The 17,026-nt window shown below is 49.8% G+C and overlaps 9 protein-coding genes across 10 annotated transcripts; 2 read left to right on the plus strand and 7 right to left on the minus strand.

The window, feature by feature from the left end:
* Nucleotides 1–19: 19 nt before the first annotated feature.
* Nucleotides 20–1,180, minus strand: PV10_01579 (uncharacterized protein). The gene has a single exon (XM_016365803.1). It carries the CDS (start codon nt 993–995, stop codon nt 159–161), a length of 837 nt encoding a protein of 278 aa, XP_016229452.1. The 5' UTR covers nt 996–1,180; the 3' UTR covers nt 20–158.
* A 155-nt stretch (nt 1,181–1,335) lies between these two features.
* On the minus strand, nt 1,336–3,199 carry PV10_01580. Of its 2 annotated transcripts, XM_016365805.1 has the most exons (3): nt 2,746–3,199; nt 2,119–2,685; nt 1,336–2,008 (listed from the first exon to the last, which is right to left on the minus strand). In XM_016365805.1, exons 1-3 carry the CDS (start codon nt 2,774–2,776, stop codon nt 1,731–1,733), a joined length of 876 nt encoding a protein of 291 aa, XP_016229454.1. In that variant the 5' UTR covers nt 2,777–3,199; the 3' UTR covers nt 1,336–1,730. The 2 variants fall into 2 exon arrangements, with proteins under 2 accessions (XP_016229454.1, XP_016229453.1); XM_016365804.1 differs by having other exon boundaries at nt 1,336–2,685.
* Nucleotides 3,200–3,692: 493 nt separating this feature from the next.
* On the plus strand, nt 3,693–5,455 carry PV10_01581 (uncharacterized protein). Its single transcript, XM_016365806.1, has one exon. The coding sequence runs from the start codon at nt 3,996–3,998 to the stop codon at nt 4,902–4,904; it is 909 nt and encodes a 302-aa protein (XP_016229455.1). The 5' UTR covers nt 3,693–3,995; the 3' UTR covers nt 4,905–5,455.
* Nucleotides 5,242–6,590, minus strand: PV10_01582 (uncharacterized protein). Its single transcript, XM_016365807.1, has 2 exons — nt 6,280–6,590; nt 5,242–6,228 (listed from the first exon to the last, which is right to left on the minus strand). The coding sequence occupies exons 1-2, from the start codon at nt 6,422–6,424 to the stop codon at nt 5,429–5,431; spliced, it is 945 nt and encodes a 314-aa protein (XP_016229456.1). The 5' UTR covers nt 6,425–6,590; the 3' UTR covers nt 5,242–5,428.
* A 329-nt stretch (nt 6,591–6,919) lies between these two features.
* Nucleotides 6,920–9,099, plus strand: PV10_01583 (phenylalanine-tRNA ligase). The gene has a single exon (XM_016365808.1). The coding sequence runs from the start codon at nt 7,226–7,228 to the stop codon at nt 8,978–8,980; it is 1,755 nt and encodes a 584-aa protein (XP_016229457.1). The 5' UTR covers nt 6,920–7,225; the 3' UTR covers nt 8,981–9,099.
* On the minus strand, nt 9,092–10,679 carry PV10_01584 (uncharacterized protein). Its single transcript, XM_016365809.1, has 2 exons — nt 10,292–10,679; nt 9,092–10,198 (listed from the first exon to the last, which is right to left on the minus strand). The coding sequence occupies exons 1-2, from the start codon at nt 10,601–10,603 to the stop codon at nt 9,704–9,706; spliced, it is 807 nt and encodes a 268-aa protein (XP_016229458.1). The 5' UTR covers nt 10,604–10,679; the 3' UTR covers nt 9,092–9,703.
* A 362-nt stretch (nt 10,680–11,041) lies between these two features.
* Nucleotides 11,042–12,290, minus strand: PV10_01585 (uncharacterized protein; the record flags this gene model as incomplete). Its single annotated transcript, XM_016365810.1, has 2 exons — nt 11,042–11,583; nt 11,981–12,290. 2 exons carry the CDS (start codon nt 12,288–12,290, stop codon nt 11,042–11,044), a joined length of 852 nt encoding a protein of 283 aa, XP_016229459.1.
* A 946-nt stretch (nt 12,291–13,236) lies between these two features.
* PV10_01586 (uncharacterized protein) lies at nt 13,237–13,594 on the minus strand (the record flags this gene model as incomplete). Its single annotated transcript, XM_016365811.1, has 2 exons — nt 13,237–13,359; nt 13,469–13,594. The coding sequence occupies 2 exons, from the start codon at nt 13,592–13,594 to the stop codon at nt 13,237–13,239; spliced, it is 249 nt and encodes an 82-aa protein (XP_016229460.1).
* A 263-nt stretch (nt 13,595–13,857) lies between these two features.
* Nucleotides 13,858–15,770, minus strand: PV10_01587 (uncharacterized protein; the record flags this gene model as incomplete). Its single annotated transcript, XM_016365812.1, has 10 exons — nt 13,858–13,980; nt 14,033–14,403; nt 14,453–14,518; nt 14,565–14,662; nt 14,708–14,941; nt 14,994–15,155; nt 15,212–15,334; nt 15,392–15,530; nt 15,590–15,637; nt 15,737–15,770. 10 exons carry the CDS (start codon nt 15,768–15,770, stop codon nt 13,858–13,860), a joined length of 1,398 nt encoding a protein of 465 aa, XP_016229461.1.
* Nucleotides 15,771–17,026: the final 1,256 nt, after the last annotated feature.

Here is a 17,026-nt window from a genome sequence, read left to right on the forward strand (position 1 = left end):
GAGGCATGCCTAGAAAGATGTGCATTCATAGCCTTTTCATGCTTCAGAACCATGCTAACATGTGTTTTATATCCTTGCAACTCATAATGCAGACCTTGATGAACTAATGATGCCCATGGAAGACTCCCTGTACTTTTGATATTACATGACCAAGATCTCTAGGCTCTCTCACTCTCCAACGCACTGAATTTACCACCCACTTCCAGCTCGCCGGCTCTCTGACGACCTCCTGCGGTGCCACTTTGACTAGACTCCTGAGTAGGCTCAGTGTTGACTCCTTCGAAGTCTCGCTCGGCCAAACGACCAGGGTCGTTGACCCCACCTACATTGCCAGTGAACGTCTTGGTCTTGGGGATACTATCTGTCAGGTCGGCATCATCCAAGTTGGACCCTTTGGGCTTGAATGTCCCAGACGGAGCAATATCCCCTGTTACGGCGCCTGTGTAATTAGGCGCAGTGGGGACATGCGGTCGAACACCGGCCCCAGCAGAGGCATTGGACGTTGCTGTTGCTGACGAAGATGTGATGTTGGAAGTACCAGAGGCAGGTGTTCCAGACGTTGATGTAGTGGTGGCTCCAAAATCTGAAGCACCTGCTGGTCCAGTGCTTGCAGACGAGCCAATGGTCTTAGTGGAGGGTCCTCCAGAATACCCTTGCAGGGAGTGAGTGCCGCTGAATTGAGGGTCGTCCAGAGCGTCAAGCTTGAGTCCGGTCGTGCCACGCTCATCTGGACCCGCACCCATAGCGTCCTGTTGCTCGCGTGCGGCACCAGAAGGTGCCGGATGGAGAGCGCTCGCGGCCGAGGTGTCTGTGGTGTTTAAAGTCGACGAGGCTCCCTTGACTGACAGTGGGACAGCATTGTCGTTTTGGGCAAACCCACCACCTTGCTTGATTGAATCAGCAGCTAGGGAGTCAGAAGTCACAGCTCCTGTGGGTTCTTGAGAGACTTTCGAGGGGTCGAGTTGGGGGGCCCTGGAATTTGCAGCATAAGACATGATGGTTTGATTGTTGACTATTGAAGGATAATGCTTTGGGGATTGGAATCGTAGTAGCTCCTTGTGGGTATTGTCTCGTATGAGGAAATCGCAATAGATGAACCTTTAGGAAAAAAGAAGATGAGAGTTCGCCCATGTTTAATATCATCTCGATGGTCTAAATACTCTGCCTCGCCGGGGTGAACAAATCAGAGTTGATAGAGTTCTATGATCACGTCGTGACATCATTTTGGAGGGTTTCCACTATTTGTGAAGTCATGAGCAGAAAGCATGTGCTGTGGAAAAGCGTACAGGCACACAGGGCTCAATGATCCCTGCAAGCCAGTTCCAAAAAGAGTGGCTCGGAATTGTGTCTTGAAACAGATTGCGTTATCGCTGTTTGGATTGGTTCTACCACAGTCCTTGTTCGTCTCTCATCATCTAGCATACTGTATCTGGGAACGGCAAATTCGTGTGCAAACTCCCGATAATTTTTTTGGTTCAATGTTTCTATGCATATGTCGGTCTTGTCGGTTGTAAAGAATTCCCATGATCTGCAAATCTCATGGCAACAGAAGTACATCTGCCGCAAACGGCCCAAGAATCGATCCACAAGATGTCAAGGCTGAGATCAACACAGCCGTAGGGAAGAAAGAAAAACGCTTGACCTGGTATCATGCTTGAATTACAAATGAAGAAGTGACTCAGTTGAGAGGCTTTGAGTCCGTGTCGGGGCCCATGTAGGAGTTTGCGTGCTTAGTTGAGGTGCTTGCGGGCAAAAGTGGGCAGGACGAAGCTGGCTTTGTGGATCTCCTTGTTGTAGTATCGGCACAGCTTCTCTTCCTCCTCGGGGGTCCATGTGCGGAGAGGCTCCTTGACGTTGCGAGAGGGGTCCTTGCAACAAACCATGAATCCAATCTGGCCGGAAGGATAGGTGGGGATGGTGGTGTAGGCGTATTCGACGACGGGGAAGACTTCCTTGCAATCTTTCTTGAGCTTGGTGATGAGTGGAAGGTGAAGCCATTGGTTTTCAGCTGGAGAGAGACACAAGTCAGTACATGATTGTCACAGTTTGAATAGGGTAGACTGGAGCACAACTGCTCATCAACAACTATTGTGGGTGGGGAGGATGGGAGCGCACAACCTTGGGTAGTAATGACACCACCCTCTTTCAAGGCTCCGTAGAGAAGCTCAAAATAAGGTTTCTGGAACAAAGACTCTGCTGGGCCTTCAGGATCACTGCTGTCGGTGATGATAACGTCGAATTCATCTTTACGGTCTGCCAGAAACTTGAAACCATCGCCGATAAAGGTCTCGACGGCAGGATGTTGATAGCCAATGGACATGCCGGGCAAGTATTTCTTGCTGACGCGGATGACAGCTTCGTCAATGTCGCAGAGGATGGCCTTTTCAACCGTCTCGTGCTTGACAACCTCACGCAGAACACCGCCGTCACCGCCACCAATGACAAGAACGGACTTGGGGTTGGGATGAGAGTTCATTGCCAAGTGTGTGATCATCTCTTGATAAGAAAACTCGTCTCGTTCGGTGCATTGGATGACGTTGTCAAGGACAAGGACAGTGCCATGATCACTGCTCTCAAAGACCAGGACGTCTTGGTATTTGGACTTCTCGTGGTGAAGGACCTGGTTGACCTTGAGGATCATGGCCTGGCCTGGCCACATGTCGGAGATTTCTCTGAACCAGCCATCTGTCATGAAAAGCAGGTTAGTCAAAGAGTAGCTGCGTGAGGGGTGCGTTCGTCACCGACCTTTGATGGTGGGGTGTGTGATTTCGGACATTTTGAGTGGGTGTGAGAAGTTGAAGTAGCGAAAGTGGTGAGGTTGACGGTGAGTGAGGAAGAGCAGTCGTGGACAACGGTAGAGAGAACGAAAGAGAGACAGGATGAAGAAGTAGTTAGGCAGCGAGACTTGTTACATTCAAGCAATCAATCTGCTTCACCAAAAAGGTCAACCACGCAAGATTGGTACCGGGCCGCGTGAAAGGTGGAAATAGAGCCAGGTACAAACGAATCCAACAACTGGTTGTCGAAATTTTTTGTTTTCTGAGCGGGGCAGAAGTCTGCAACGAGGGGGAATTTCCAATTCGCTGCAATTCGACCCGCAAGAATGTCCAGGTTGGGCTGTAGCCAGTGGTTGTCTTTTGCCCTGTGGATTTAATTCGGTGAAGTTACGGTCATTATTGCCTTATGAGTCTCTTTTAACCTACCATTTACGTACGAGGCGATTTCAATTGATCTTGGGATATTTGCGTAGTATTCAACAAGTAGGAAGAAAGTGGGAGTGTGGGGTGACTTGGGTGATGGCAAAGTCACGTTTCTTTTCTTTGAAAGAAAAGGGAAGTCACACTTTACAGATAGGCAATCCCACTGACCGCTTTTGGCAATCACGATGGATCATGTGGTCACTACAGGAAGCAGTTCCTACCTAAAGGAAGTTAGGTATCACAAATAATACGTAGTTGATGATGTAGGTCGTGTTGTGTTCAGAGGCAGCAGACACAAATTCACACGTGACAGGCAAGGATGAAAAGGAACGGAGAATTGTTGTTCCCTCCCGCCATCCCAAGCCACCAAGATCAGCCGGGGAAGTCCGGATTGGCGCCTCTTTGTGGCTGGTGCAGGCACCTGCCTCGCTGTCACTGGTTTCCTCCGCCACACTCGCCTCCAACAACGACAACGACGACAGTGGCACAGTTTGTCAGTCTAGAATCCTTGTCACCGACCAGACCGAATCCACTCATCCTCATCGCCACTTTGCATTCTAACGCATCCCAGGTTCACCAGTTCTACGCTAGAGTATTTGGCAGCGACTTCCACCCCGTTACGTCCGAGTACGACTATGCCTTGAACGTTGACTGCGCCTCCATCATCCTACACAGGCCTGTATCATATCTTACGGTCGTTCCCTCTTTCTTCTCACGCCTCACATTCTTGTGCCACTCCTCCATACAATCCCCATATTCTCTGTGTCACTGCGTCGTTCCCTTGCCAATATTACCATGGCTCAACCCACCCAGCAAGCAGTGTCACCACTACAAACCCAGAATATCTCGTCTGCGGCTTCACCACCTCTTTCTGCCCCCTCCTCTCCTGCGTCCCTCCACAAGAAGCGATCACACTCTCCATTATCCCTAGATCTATCGAATCTCCCACCCCTCTCACAACCTGCCCCGCCTTCAAACACCCTTCTGATCACTCGACTTGACGATGCCAAAATCTTCCACCCCGCCTCCCTCGCGACGATCCGCCAACACATCAACTCCATCGCAGAACTCAACTCATTCTCCCCGTTGAAATCTATGCACCGCATCATCTGTTCATTCCACGACATAGATGCTGCAATTCAAGTCCGGCAAGTCATTGACGGAACCGCATTCCTCGGCCACTCAGTCGCCAAGTGTTACTTTGGTGAACCTACACCGATTGGCGATGAGAAGAAATACCTTGACCGCCCCGACGCTGGCCGACTCTTCTTCATCTCTCCACCACCGAGTCCACCTGTAGGTTGGGAAATGAGAACAGAGGACCCACCTAACAAGCTGGTCCACGCCGACGACCTGGCCAGCAAACTAGCAAAACTCAGTGGCAAACTTACCACCACATTCACCCCCGATGAGTCTGGCGATACAAGCGAAGAAGAACCCGCCACGGCCAAGTCTTTGCAACCAAATCACTCACGAACACGATCGGGTATCTCCGTTGAAACCTCGCCGACGACTGACACAGCATCGCCGATGAAATTGCGAAGTCGCAGCGCAACACTGATATATGACCCCAAGGATCACGGAGATAGTCCGGCTCTTCCAGCAGTGATGTTGGAGACCGAGGATGACTCCGATGTGGAATTGGACCAACCAGAAAAAAAGATCTTGGAGCATACATCGAGACCACCGGTGGAGTTGATGTAAGAGGTGTTTAACTTTGGGAACATCATTAAGCAATATTTGCCGGGACCGGACTAAAGCACCTCTTGTTTGTCTGGAGTAGAACAGAGGGTTCAAGGCGTTGAAATTTGCAGAGCACAGCCAGTTGGACTGCGTGAGCTCAAGGACGGCTATGGGAGATTATAAGAGGGGTACGGCGCATGCTGGGTCTTTGAACCAAGCCTCACTTTCTCTTGGGATGTTCAAGATGAGGCTGGAAAGAAAGAAATTCAAGTCGGATAGATCACGTGGCCGACTATTCCACCCTACAAATCACCAAAACAAGACAGAAAGCAGAAAATGACCTAATATCATGCGAAGGGTGCGGGCGCATCAACATTATTTTAACGGATGGCAAGCCCATGTCACTCATGCCCATCAATCAACGCCGTGCCTATGCTAAGATCAGCTTCATATGGCTGCCATGACACCTCGTGCTGTGGTCGTGTCGCTGCAACCATTTTGAAACGCCTTTGGAAATGAAAATCCGAGACGCGTTGCAATAGTAATCACTCGTCCACCCCTTTCCATTTTCTGTACAATTTTTTGTGTTGCTCGAAAAAGACCATGGTGCAAATGGTCTGAGGCCCCAGTCGGATGAAACTGGGTACCCATCCTCTAAACATCCACAGCAGACCCTCCTTTCTGGTGGCTTTGGTCAATAGAGTCAAGATCGAGACTTTTTCACCAGCACTCATGACTCGAGTCTTGATCACATCCACCGGAGAACAGATGGTCGTAGCCACGAATCCAGCGGCGAGTGATGCTGTAAAGTGAGTGCCAAGGTTGTCCGACATACCCAACTTTTGGAGACACATCTGTTTGAAGACATCATATGACGCGAGTTGTGACGAAGTCATGAGAAGTGCTCTTGCGCTGTTGGCCTCGACGCCGCGGAAGATGCTCGCCGGGCCTTCTTCACGGATCATGCGAATCAACCCATCAAGCGCATGCTTATAATTTCGTCGCTGGTCCAGTGGCTTGCTCGCATCTGACTGCATTCGGACGTTGAGTACGTCACCTGGATTCCCAGCAATGCCTCCCAGGAATCCTGCAGCCGATGACATGAGAACAAGATTCAAAAGAGATTGTCGTGGTTTAGGATTTGACTCGGTGGGTATTGGAGCGAATCGCGTTTTGAGGTCTTCGTAGACGCCGAAGCGAACAGTCGAGTACGTCAATTGACGAAGAAGGGCCGCGGAGAGGCCCGCATATAGACCAAGAACTCCCTCATTTCGAAAGACGAAGGCGACGGTCCCAAGGGTCGTCTTTGGAGCTTGCGCCGTTCGTGTTTGGAGGCGGACTTTGACTGCGCAAATTTGTTAATAAGGTACAAGGATGAGAAGCTAGGATACCCTACTTAGATCCAAGGGATGAGTGACCACGGCAGCTAGAGAAGCTGCACTGCCGCCGAACCAGAAAGGATATCTCAGGGCTTGAGACTTCTTCTGTGGTTTGTCGACATGTTGCAGCGACTTGGACGCAGGGAGAGCGGTTGTGGACATGGCTCCATTGGACGAACGGTCGTCGATAGGGACAAGGGGGGATTTTCGATAGGTAACAAATGCGTAGGCAGGCGACAGGACTCTGCTGAGGATATAGGGAAAAGCGAAAGCGATGACTCGACTGAAAGGTTAAAAGGGCGTTTTACAAACGAGTGTTACGCATTTGGCTCCTGGAGCAATCGCGGAGATACTCCAAAAAGTTCCAGCAAGAAACTAGGCCTCGTCCGCCCAGTGCCGATAGTATGCGCGAAGTTCGGAGGGTGCGTGCTGCTTCCGGGAGTGGATGACGAAAGACTAGTGGTTCCGAGACGAATCTTGGTGCATTGGATGCACTGGCTTTTCGAGATGCAGCCCGAGGTCGGCCAGTCGGGCCGTGGCCGTTTCGCAGCAGGCCAGAATTAACCGGAACTCTCCATTACTGGTACCCAGAAATTGTGAACGCCATGCAAACATCTGATAAATGAGGTTCGTGAGATTCTCAGCCTCGTGCAAAGACTGGATAGGACCGGGAACAGGGTGGCTCCTTCCCTCGAAAGTATTCTTTCCCATCCTAGGAAACCAATAACCGAGGACCGGGGAGGAGCAGCGCCCAAGAACGCCTCGACGCGTCTGGGGTCTGAACTGGAAGGAGCAATTCGCGGCTGATCGTAGCTCCCCAAGCAAAAGTTGCGTATCCACAAAACACCTGACCACAACCGCACTACACTATAGCAAACTACACCAAACTGCACGGCACGGCACCCTTCGCAGTCCATCGGCCCTTCACTCCCTCCAACTCGGCTTCCCCGTTCCTTTGACGAGATGAAGCTGCGTCACACCGGCGCCTTCATCCGTGCAGCGCGGGCCGCACGCATCTCTTCACCTTCCCCTCCCCAAAAGCTCATACCATATCCATACGCATCGTCAACATGCTCAAGATGGTCCAGCACTCAAGCAACTTCGTCCGAGTCCTCCGCAACTCCCTTCCCTGATCAATCCACCCCTCTCCCACAGCAAGTCGACCCGGAAAAGACAGCTGCCGCATCAGCCTCGGAAGCAAAGTCATCCTCCGAGCATCAAGATGATCGTGAAAAACAACTACGACAAATTCTTCTTGACTTGGACCAGGGCAACAAGATTGTCCACGTCAATCCTGGATTGTCCGGGGCCAAAATTTTGGGGAAACCATATCTCTTCGATGCTACAACCAACGTTTCACAATCCATCCTCGACCTCGTCGGCAGAAATCTGTATGCGAATCCAAACCACCCCCTCTCCATCACTCGAGAGTTGATAGAGTCATGCTTTGCCTCACCAACTTACAATCACTATACGGTTGCTGATCCAGTTGTCACTGTCGCCGACAATTTTGATGTCCTTGGTTTTCCTGCTGATCATCCTGGTCGAAGTCGTACCGACACTTACTACATCAACTCGTCTCATCTTTTGCGAACTCATACCTCAGCCCACCAACACGACGCATTCAAAGCACTCTCCACAGATCCAAATGGCGCCACAGGCTATACCATCTGCGCCGATGTCTATCGTCGAGACGCAATCGACAGGTCCCATTTCCCGATCTTCCACCAGATGGAAGGCGCTAGGATTTGGGGCCTCCCACGGTTTGATCCCAACGTCCCCAAGATGGACCGTTATGGCCACGAGCGCGAGCGTCTTAATACAATTCTCAGTGACATCACCACCATCCCCATTCATGAGGCTCGTTTCAGTGATCAAGCCGCCTCGTTCTACCCAGAGAAGAACCCGATGCAGCTGGAACATCATCCGGACGAAGTCAATGCCGTTGTTCGACACTTGAAACGGAGCCTGGAACATCTTACACGCACTATCTTCTCCGCTGCTCGCGCCGCCTCACCTAGCGCTTCCACGCAGCCACAGTCTGAACTGAAAGGCCGCTGGATTGAAGCGTATTTCCCCTTTACCTCGCCGTCTTTTGAGCTGGAGGTTCTCTACAACGGTGACTGGCTTGAGCTACTTGGCTCTGGTGTTGTGCAGCAGCCCATTCTCAACAACGCCGGTTTGCGCCATCACATCGCCTGGGCATGGGGTTTGGGCATTGAACGATTCGCCATGCTCTTGTTCAACATCCCTGACATCCGGCTTTTCTGGTCCACAGATCCCCGATTCCTCAACCAATTCACTCGGGGCAAGATCTCTCGGTTCGAACCCTTTAGCAAATACCCGGCCTGCTATAAGGACATTTCCTTTTGGATCAATCCATCCCCAGCAGCATCGTCGCCCATTCATCCTGATCCATCTTCTTCGACCGGAGCAGCCGCAGCTGGCGGTGATGCGACGAAGGCATCGCCTGGTGAAACTCAGCCAGCAGCGTTCCATGAAAACGACGTCATGGAAATTGTCCGTGACGTGGCCGGCGCTCTGGCTGAGGACGTGACGCTCGTCGATGAATTTGTTAATTCGAGTGGTCGAAAAAGTCTCTGTTATCGCATCAACTACCGCAGTCTGGAGCGGACTTTGACCAACGACGAAGTCAACACCATGCACGAGCAAGTCAGCCAACGCCTTCAAAATTCGCTTAACGTGGAGCTCAGGTGATGGGACTATTCGGGCGTGTACGATTAAAAGTATTCTACGTGGCATCATGGCGAAACCGCAACCGTGTACAAAACATCTCGACTCTTCTGGTTACAAGCATGTGAAGATAGATAGAGCAGAAAAAAAGTTAATTGTTTATCGACGGGACATGTTAGCCGTCTGATCTACAGGATACCTTGCCAGAGTATATATAGAGTAATATGACAATCCACAAGAACATGGAATTCCTCGCTTGGATTTGCAGGCTCAGTTCAAAAGACTCCTTTCCCAATGCTACAACCAAAGGGACAAACGTCTAGTTTGCTATTCCGACCCCATAGTTCCCATCACAGAGTTCAGTATGTGTGTGTGTGTTCGTCAGAGGCCATGCGAGGATTGAGTATTCTTTCCAAGGGACATGGCAGTGTGTGGTTATTGTTTTGTACAAGTAAAAGGGTATCTTTCATCGCCCTCGGCCAGCAGCTATTCTTGAGGCCATTTTTGGAGTGGAAGGTCAGGTTGACGCGAGACGAGGTAAGTCGACAGTGGTCGCTTCCTCGGTCGGTCGATCGATGGGTCAGTCGGTAGGTAGGTATGTGAGTCGGTGAGAGAAGTGTATGGTCGTCTGTGACCTGGTGTACCCAAAGGGAAGAGATCTCATGGCCAAGTGAATGGGAGATTCCTCTTGGGCTGAGTGTTTCTCGTCTGTAAAGTTTGTGTTTCCTTCTCGGGAATGTGCCAAGTTTAGGAATTCTTGACCACGCCGACCTTTGCAGCTCGAATGACCCGTCCATTCAGCTTGAAGCCTTTGCTCTGGACGAAGAAGACGTCGCCATCTTCTTTGCCATCGACCTTGGTGAAAAATGTGGCCTCGTCGGTGTTGGGGTCGAATTTTCGCCCGCTGCCTTCTGTTGGGTCGAATCTTTCGAGACCGTGTTTCTTCAGTGTGTTGAGGAGAATCTCTTCTGTCATGCGCAAGCCTGAATGTAGAGCGACTAGATCTTTGTCTGGTGTGGATGATGAACCTTCACCGGTGGATTCAGTGGAAGTGGTGGAGGTGCCGTCGGATTTTCCAAGGGCTGAATCAGGCACAGCTGTCAATGCTCGATCCAGGTTGTCTATTGATTCGAGAAGGTCGGCTGCGAATTTTTGAATGGCAAATTGTCGTGCCGAATCCATGTCTCGTTTTGTCCGATCTTGCAAATTGCGGTAATCCGCCACAGAGCGTAGATATTTGTCCTGTAAAGGCGAAAACATTTTATTAGCTTATCAAGCAACAGGACTTGCAGCTCGCTGTGTCGTGAGCTGGGGCGATAGTAGCTGGCCACGTACCTTGAGGTCAATGATTTCCTTGTTCTTCTTTTCAAGTTCGGCCTTGTGAGCATCTTCCTTTGCTTGCTCGGGGGATTTGGCATCATCTGTAGCAGGAGTCTCCTCTTGAGTTTTCTTCTCCGCGTCCGTTGATTGGTATCTTCGAGACACCCATCGTGAAGGCAATGTGGAGGAAGGACTTGGTCGAAGGGAAGCAGTGAGCGGCGAAGAGGAGAAGTGAGCTCGGCGTAGCTGAGGCAATGATGACGCCGATGTTGATGTGAAGGCCTCAGACACGGCGCGTGACTGGCGGAGGAGCTGTTTTCGAAGCATTGTGAAAAGAATGCCTGTGTTGAATGTGTGGATGAGCTGGATTGTGGTGTGTGTGATCAGTGTGTTGAACTTTCCGAGATGAAGAAGGTACGATGAGGACAAATTTTCCCCCACTGCCTTCCTTCCTACAAAAGAAGTGGAGAGACCGGAGATTCGTCACGTGGTCTGGGGAATTTAGTGCCAGATCCCTTGGAGACGACATTCAACTCAACATTGACCTATCCTAAGAGAAATCTTATGCCATTTGATAGATTTGCAAATATTATGCCATACAATCAGTCATCCAAATAATGTGAAATGGATGTTACTTCGATTTCCCGGGGTCAGAGTCCAGCTTGCTGTCATCAACGCCAGGGAAGACAGCGACCATAGTGTCAAGAAAACTCCTGCCCCTAACCAACTGAAGTAGGAGCAGAAGCCTTCACCGGGATTATACGCCTAGGACCAAATCTCCTTCGCCTTTTCCCATGCAGAAACTAGTGCACTGCCCAGTCCAAGAGCCTCATTGGCATTTTTGCTCTGCTCTGCATCAACATCTCTCTCCACCTTGATGCAAGGCACATCGACAACTCCCTTGACAGCGTGATCATTTTGGCCGACGTAGTGTCCATTTTCACTGGCTTCATGATCGGCGACTTCACGATTCTTGACCTTTAACCCGCCATTCTCGGTTCTAGGGTCGGGCATATGCCGTGATGCTGTCCCAACGCTCAGCCATGGCGCAAGCATGCTGAACATTCTGTGTGGTCTGAGAGAGATTGCGGTGTTGTTATGATGATGGTGATGATATTTCCTGGTCACATGTTCCGATCGTTTCACCAGGTCCGCTCTGGCAGCAGGGTTTGCGACTTCATCGCCTTCAGAACAGCTGTTGGCATCCGGCACGCTCGCCCCAAATGTGGTCTTGACCAGAGATGTGAGTAGACCAAAGAAGGGTGCCGGTCGATAGTTGGATCTTGCTGCATTGCTGACGGGCTGGGCTGTGGATGTTAGCCACACTGACACAGACCCGGGATTGCCCACGAGCCCTGTACAGGTTGCACCAACTGCGCAGCAGCCATATCGCCCCGACACGTCCGTTCCACAATAAGTCCCGTCCGGACAACACGACTTCTCATCCTTGCAGATGTTGTAGCCTGCCTGACAATGCGGAGTTCGTCTGAACAAGTCTACTGGGATATGAGAACTGAATGATACTGTCTTCGTCCCAGTTGTTGTGGAGTAAACAGTTGAACGGACGAAAGTAGTTGTGGGAAGGTCGCCCTGGGTCATTGGCCATGTTTTGGTAGGTGTATTTTCTGACCAGCGAGTGTTAGTCCTAGGAAGCGGAAATTCGCTAGAACAGTTTTAACATCAGTTAGCTCAGACAAGACATACCTTCAAAGTCCTGGATCTCCACCACCTTATGTTCACCATCATGGTCATGGCTGCTACCGTCACGTTGTCTGACACCAACCGCATGGTTGCTGCTACCAAAACCGTGAGATCCTCTCCATTGCCATTTCGGTCCTCCGCCGGCAAGGGGGAATGCCCAAGGTCTTGAGGTTGGGCCGTTATAGTGACCGACGGTGACAGTAGAATGAAGGGTCGTGGTCGAATGCACGGTCGTGTCTGGATCGTCCCCAACACGGCCGGACAGGACCGACGAGTAGAAGAGAAAGATCGAAAGTAAGGCGGTGAGTCTCATGGTTGTTGAACTGTGATCAATTGTCTCGTTCTTTGCAAGAAGTGGGTTCGAATACTTGAGGAGATTGTCAAAAATACTCTCAAGATGAGAAACCCAAAAGAGGGAGAAGATAGGATCAAAGTCAAAGATTAAGAAGGAAACTGTGACTGCAGTCGAAATCAGAGATCAAAAGTCTTGTGACAGACTGTTGCAAAATGGCCAGAGTCAGATTTCTTGTAGGGATGATTCATGAGAAATGAATCGATGTCATTTAGTGAACAAGAGTCACCCAGTCTCACCCTTCATTATTCACTCTGTAGGAGATATATGACAGGACATTATTATGTTTGTATATCAAACTTGTCCGAGATACTCACAGATTATATCGTCGACTCATATTCTACGAAATCAGAGCGCCTCTTGTAAGAAGTGACAGACTGAATCGTTTGACTTGCTTGTTTGTCACCTTTGTATGAACCCCGTTCTCATGTCGCACCACAGATATGTTGAGGCGAGTTTGTCATTATGCAGAATGCTATTCGATTCTTAAGATTGTTTTATCCGTAAACGGGCTTCTGAGCATGATGAGCAAGAAATTGGAGCTGGAGATATAATGGCTAAATATACGATATGAGAAAACGACGCAGAAGCACGTGCGAGAACAAGCCCTTTGCCATTTCATGATGATGATGTCAAAGATATCTTAGATAATCTTATGATTTGGAAACGAATGCTCATTTGGATTCTATATAGTTCATTGATGGATAGACCATCATCTAGCCTATTGGCCTGTAATCATCGAAGCATGATCACTCTAGCTCCGTCAGTTGGCAACTTGGGATGGCCTTCCGGGATCGAAAGGTTTCCTGGTTTTTGACATCTCAGTTCAGGAGATGCCTAGTACCTGCGGCCCATTTCGAGATATACAATGTCGAATTGGTCGAGATATCGGGCTTAGTCTCGTAGATTACTTGTTGTCGCCTTCCTTAGCCTTATCCTCTCCTTCGGTCTTGGTCTCTTCAGTCTTTGAAGATCCATCACCGCCGGAGTTCTTGTCTTTCTCGTCGCCTTGGGGGCCAGTCTCTCCTTCCTATTACAACAAAATCTTGTTTAGCTGAATCCGTCCCATTCCCAAAAAGCAGGTAATTGTGGCAATTAGTGAGGCCAAGGGAATGGCCCATCGGCATCAATAGACTTACTTTGGTTCCCTCCGGGTTTTCCGCTGGTGGTCGAAGGCGTTCGTAGGAACGTACCCGGTAATGAGGTTGAGGGTATGGTGGACCATACGGTCCACAATGAGGCCATGCATTCTCGTCTTTCGTCATGGTTATGGTTACTGGTGGTGTATATCCAAGGTTATGACCCGCTGGGTATGATCTGGGGTGAAAATCGATTCGGGGACGATGATATTTGAATGCCGGTGGTGGTAGAAAAAGAAGGATCATTTGAAAGGGAGACATCGAGCGCTTATAACCCCCTACATGACTGGGCTTTTGTGCTGATCGTTGGATGAGTCTAGAGATGTGACGAGACCTGTTTGTTCAATGCGTCATTGGTGACACAGCTGAATCACGAAAACGATCATGATTCAGAACAGGCTCAGAGCAGAATGTTCGAGGAGTTTTGGGCCGGTTGCTGCAATGACTTCAGCGGCAATTCCTTTGATAGATCCAGAATCGTCGAGCTTGGACTCCTCCCAGCCTCGTAGATCCTGTTCTGTTAGTATCTGAGCATAATTAATGTTAGGCAAGTCCAAATCTCACCTCCAGATCAATCAACATATCTCTGACGACAAGCTTCCAATGGTCAAGGTCTAAATCTTGTACTTGTTCTTTGGTCAGAACCCCTGGGATATTGTAATCGAATAAGGATCCTTCTGGAATTTCGGCATCCTCTTCATCACTGCCTGCCTCGTCCAATTCCAGCTCGTCATCATCGCCAAAGTTCTTGGCTCTCTCTTTTGTAGTTTCTGGGGCATTTTGCGTAGGAAGAGACAGCTGTGTTGGTTGTGCCTGACCGAGTAGCGCCACGTCCGCTCCCTGACTTCGATACCTCGAAGGAGAGAAGTAGTTGTTTTGGTCGAGTTTCTGCTGATAATCATCATCGAAGAGGTTCCATTCGTGTGTTTCGGGATCTAGATTAATGTGAGGAGGGAGTCGAGGCTAGGCCTGAGCAATACTTACCGAGAAGGAAGCTGGGACGGTATGTCGCCTTGTACCGCATTTTGATACACGAGTGTATGTAATAACCTTGTCACGAATGAGCTAAAATCTGTAGAGCAAGAAGAATACAAACCCATGTAGTAATATTCATAGCCTCCACGGAGTGCAAGATCAATTTCTCGAAGGGCGCTAAGCTTGCCAAAGTTCAAGTGAGAATAGTCAGGATCATAGCTATATCGTCAGCACAAGGTTAAGCGGGTACCACAGAGGACTGACAAGAGATACACCGAGCTTACGGCATGAGGAAGTAGATCGAGGACACCAACAGCTACGAGCTTTCCGTCAAGACGATAGCATTGATGGTAAGAACCGAGCTTGAGAGTTTTGCCTGCAATCTTCAACGTTCTCTGGTTCAGACCTGAGCACAAAAATCGTTTAAAGTCGGCAGTTTGCCACCGCGAGGCCGGATCTTTGTGGACTTTGAATTGGTATTGGCAAAAAATTGAGTACCTGGGGTTAGTTAGCGCCTCAGAAAGAAAAGATGGTAAACGACGGTGCCTACTTTTCCTCGGTGAAGGAATCACTCTCAAGGTTGACTTGGAATATGTGTGCTGGCTCAATTGGCTTCGATGATTTCTTACCAACAGGTCGCTTGATATTGTCGTATTCAGCTTTGTGAACTGCAGAGGTCAAGTCAAAAACTCCCCTGAGTCGACGCTTCTCCCTGGCCAAGTCAGCTCAAATAAACGTGGCGCTAACCAGAACATGGTCGAGACGTACTCCCTGCTCTGTGGACATAACATTGCCGCATTTCGCTTATATTCTGGGCCTAGAATGTAGGCATTGAACTTGTTGATCGGCTTCTTCTGCTCATTACGTGGCTTGAATTCGGCGGCTTTAAGCCTGGCAGGAAAAGGAATAAGCCCCCAAGCATGGCAAGATCAGAGACAATGCTTTTACCTAATGGTATAATGAGGACAACATGCCCTTAACAGGTCCGGCTTGTAATACAATGTGCCAGATCTTCGCCAACCTCTGTCCATCAGTTCTTGATAGTGGTCCACGCGCATGTTGTCACTCGAGACATAGAACATAGAGCCTGGAGTGGGATGAGTGAGCTTTCATGTTTGCATGACTACATGCAGATATTTGACTTACTGCCGGCTGATGTCTTGCAATACCCACATTGACTCCTTCTCTGATAGCCTGTACGAGTGTGTTGTTAGTACTGGCGGTCACGTGAGGCAAGATCAATCCAGCCTCGCACATCAGCCTGCGGGTTGGATAGGGAAACCGGAAACCTACCAAGTGGCTTCAAAATTGTAATATCGTTTGCCATGATGCCGAGATGGATCACGGTCTGCCGATGGACGGGCCGTGCATGAAACGAGAAAAGCAGATGTCCAATTGATCAGGCACACGACAATTTCGATGGCCGTCAAGTTCGTAGAGGATGAGACGGAAGAGTGATGTCACCTGACCAGACTGCAGGTACCTGGGTAATGACGAATTCAAATTACTTATCGAGACAAGTCATGGGCTTTCCAATCTGCAGCACAGCAGCGTGGGATGCAAATGCACACGACAATGAGCCGGTGCCAATCAAGGACCCGGTGATAGAAAAAGACAAGGTTGTCGGTGCCAAAAGTGAGGCTGATCAATGGTGGTTGGAGAGGAAAGGAAGCCCCCCACTGAACTTGTCAGTCAAAGTAGCTCGCGTGAGCACTGAGTTGAGGAAATGGGGACTGGCGGTGGAAACTTAGAAGGCAGCAGTGGATAGGAGGGAATTGTGGCAAGGTCAGGGCATAGAATCAGCGAGATTTAGACCAGTACAAACGTTGAAATAGGCACGTGTGTCAGGCTCGCGTGCTTCCAGGTGCAATGCATGGAAGACAGAGGGTTATCGGTGCAGATGGGCGTAACGAACCAAAGCCCGGCGCAACGATTTCTGTGGCCCTTCAGGCCAGTCGTTACGCCAGAGATGCTGCAAGTCATGCTTGTCCACATCGCTAAGAGCCTAGCGCATTATATTGGTTTGGTTGACAATCATAATGGACCGACCACGATCTCATCACTCGACTAGCAACCGATGGATATCCTTGATAGATCAGGACAGGATAGTTGAAGCACCTGGTTTCTCGTCTTTGCAGTGTGTTCGGGAGGGTTGTCCGGATATGACAAGAATGTCTACCTAATGAATGGCGTGCATCAAACTTTACAAGTAAGTTAGGCGCCGCCTGAACATGCTTCCGGGCCCTGTAACTCTCTGCCCCCAGGTGGGTGCTTTGGCACCGTTCGAAGCACCGAGGATTGATGACTATGAACTCCGAGGGCTCTCGGCTCTTGTATATTTTAGGCACTGGGTCTCTATTTTTCAGCTACCTTGGGTACTGTTGTAGGTAAAAACCGAGTGTACCTAGGCACTTAAGCTTCGGCTGAATTGAGCTTCCCCCGTGTTACATTCAACCAACACCTCGCTCAATGCAAACGAGCGCCAGCACTAGGGAGGTTTCATGCCGTGCCTGGACCCTGTGTCATATCGTGCACAGAGCACCACTCAAGAGTCACGAGTCAAGCGTACCCATGGAACTCGGT

Source organism: Exophiala mesophila, assembly GCF_000836275.1.
Source record: "Exophiala mesophila strain CBS 40295 unplaced genomic scaffold supercont1.1, whole genome shotgun sequence".
In the NCBI taxonomy this organism is placed as follows: Eukaryota; Fungi; Ascomycota; class Eurotiomycetes; order Chaetothyriales; family Herpotrichiellaceae; genus Exophiala; species Exophiala mesophila.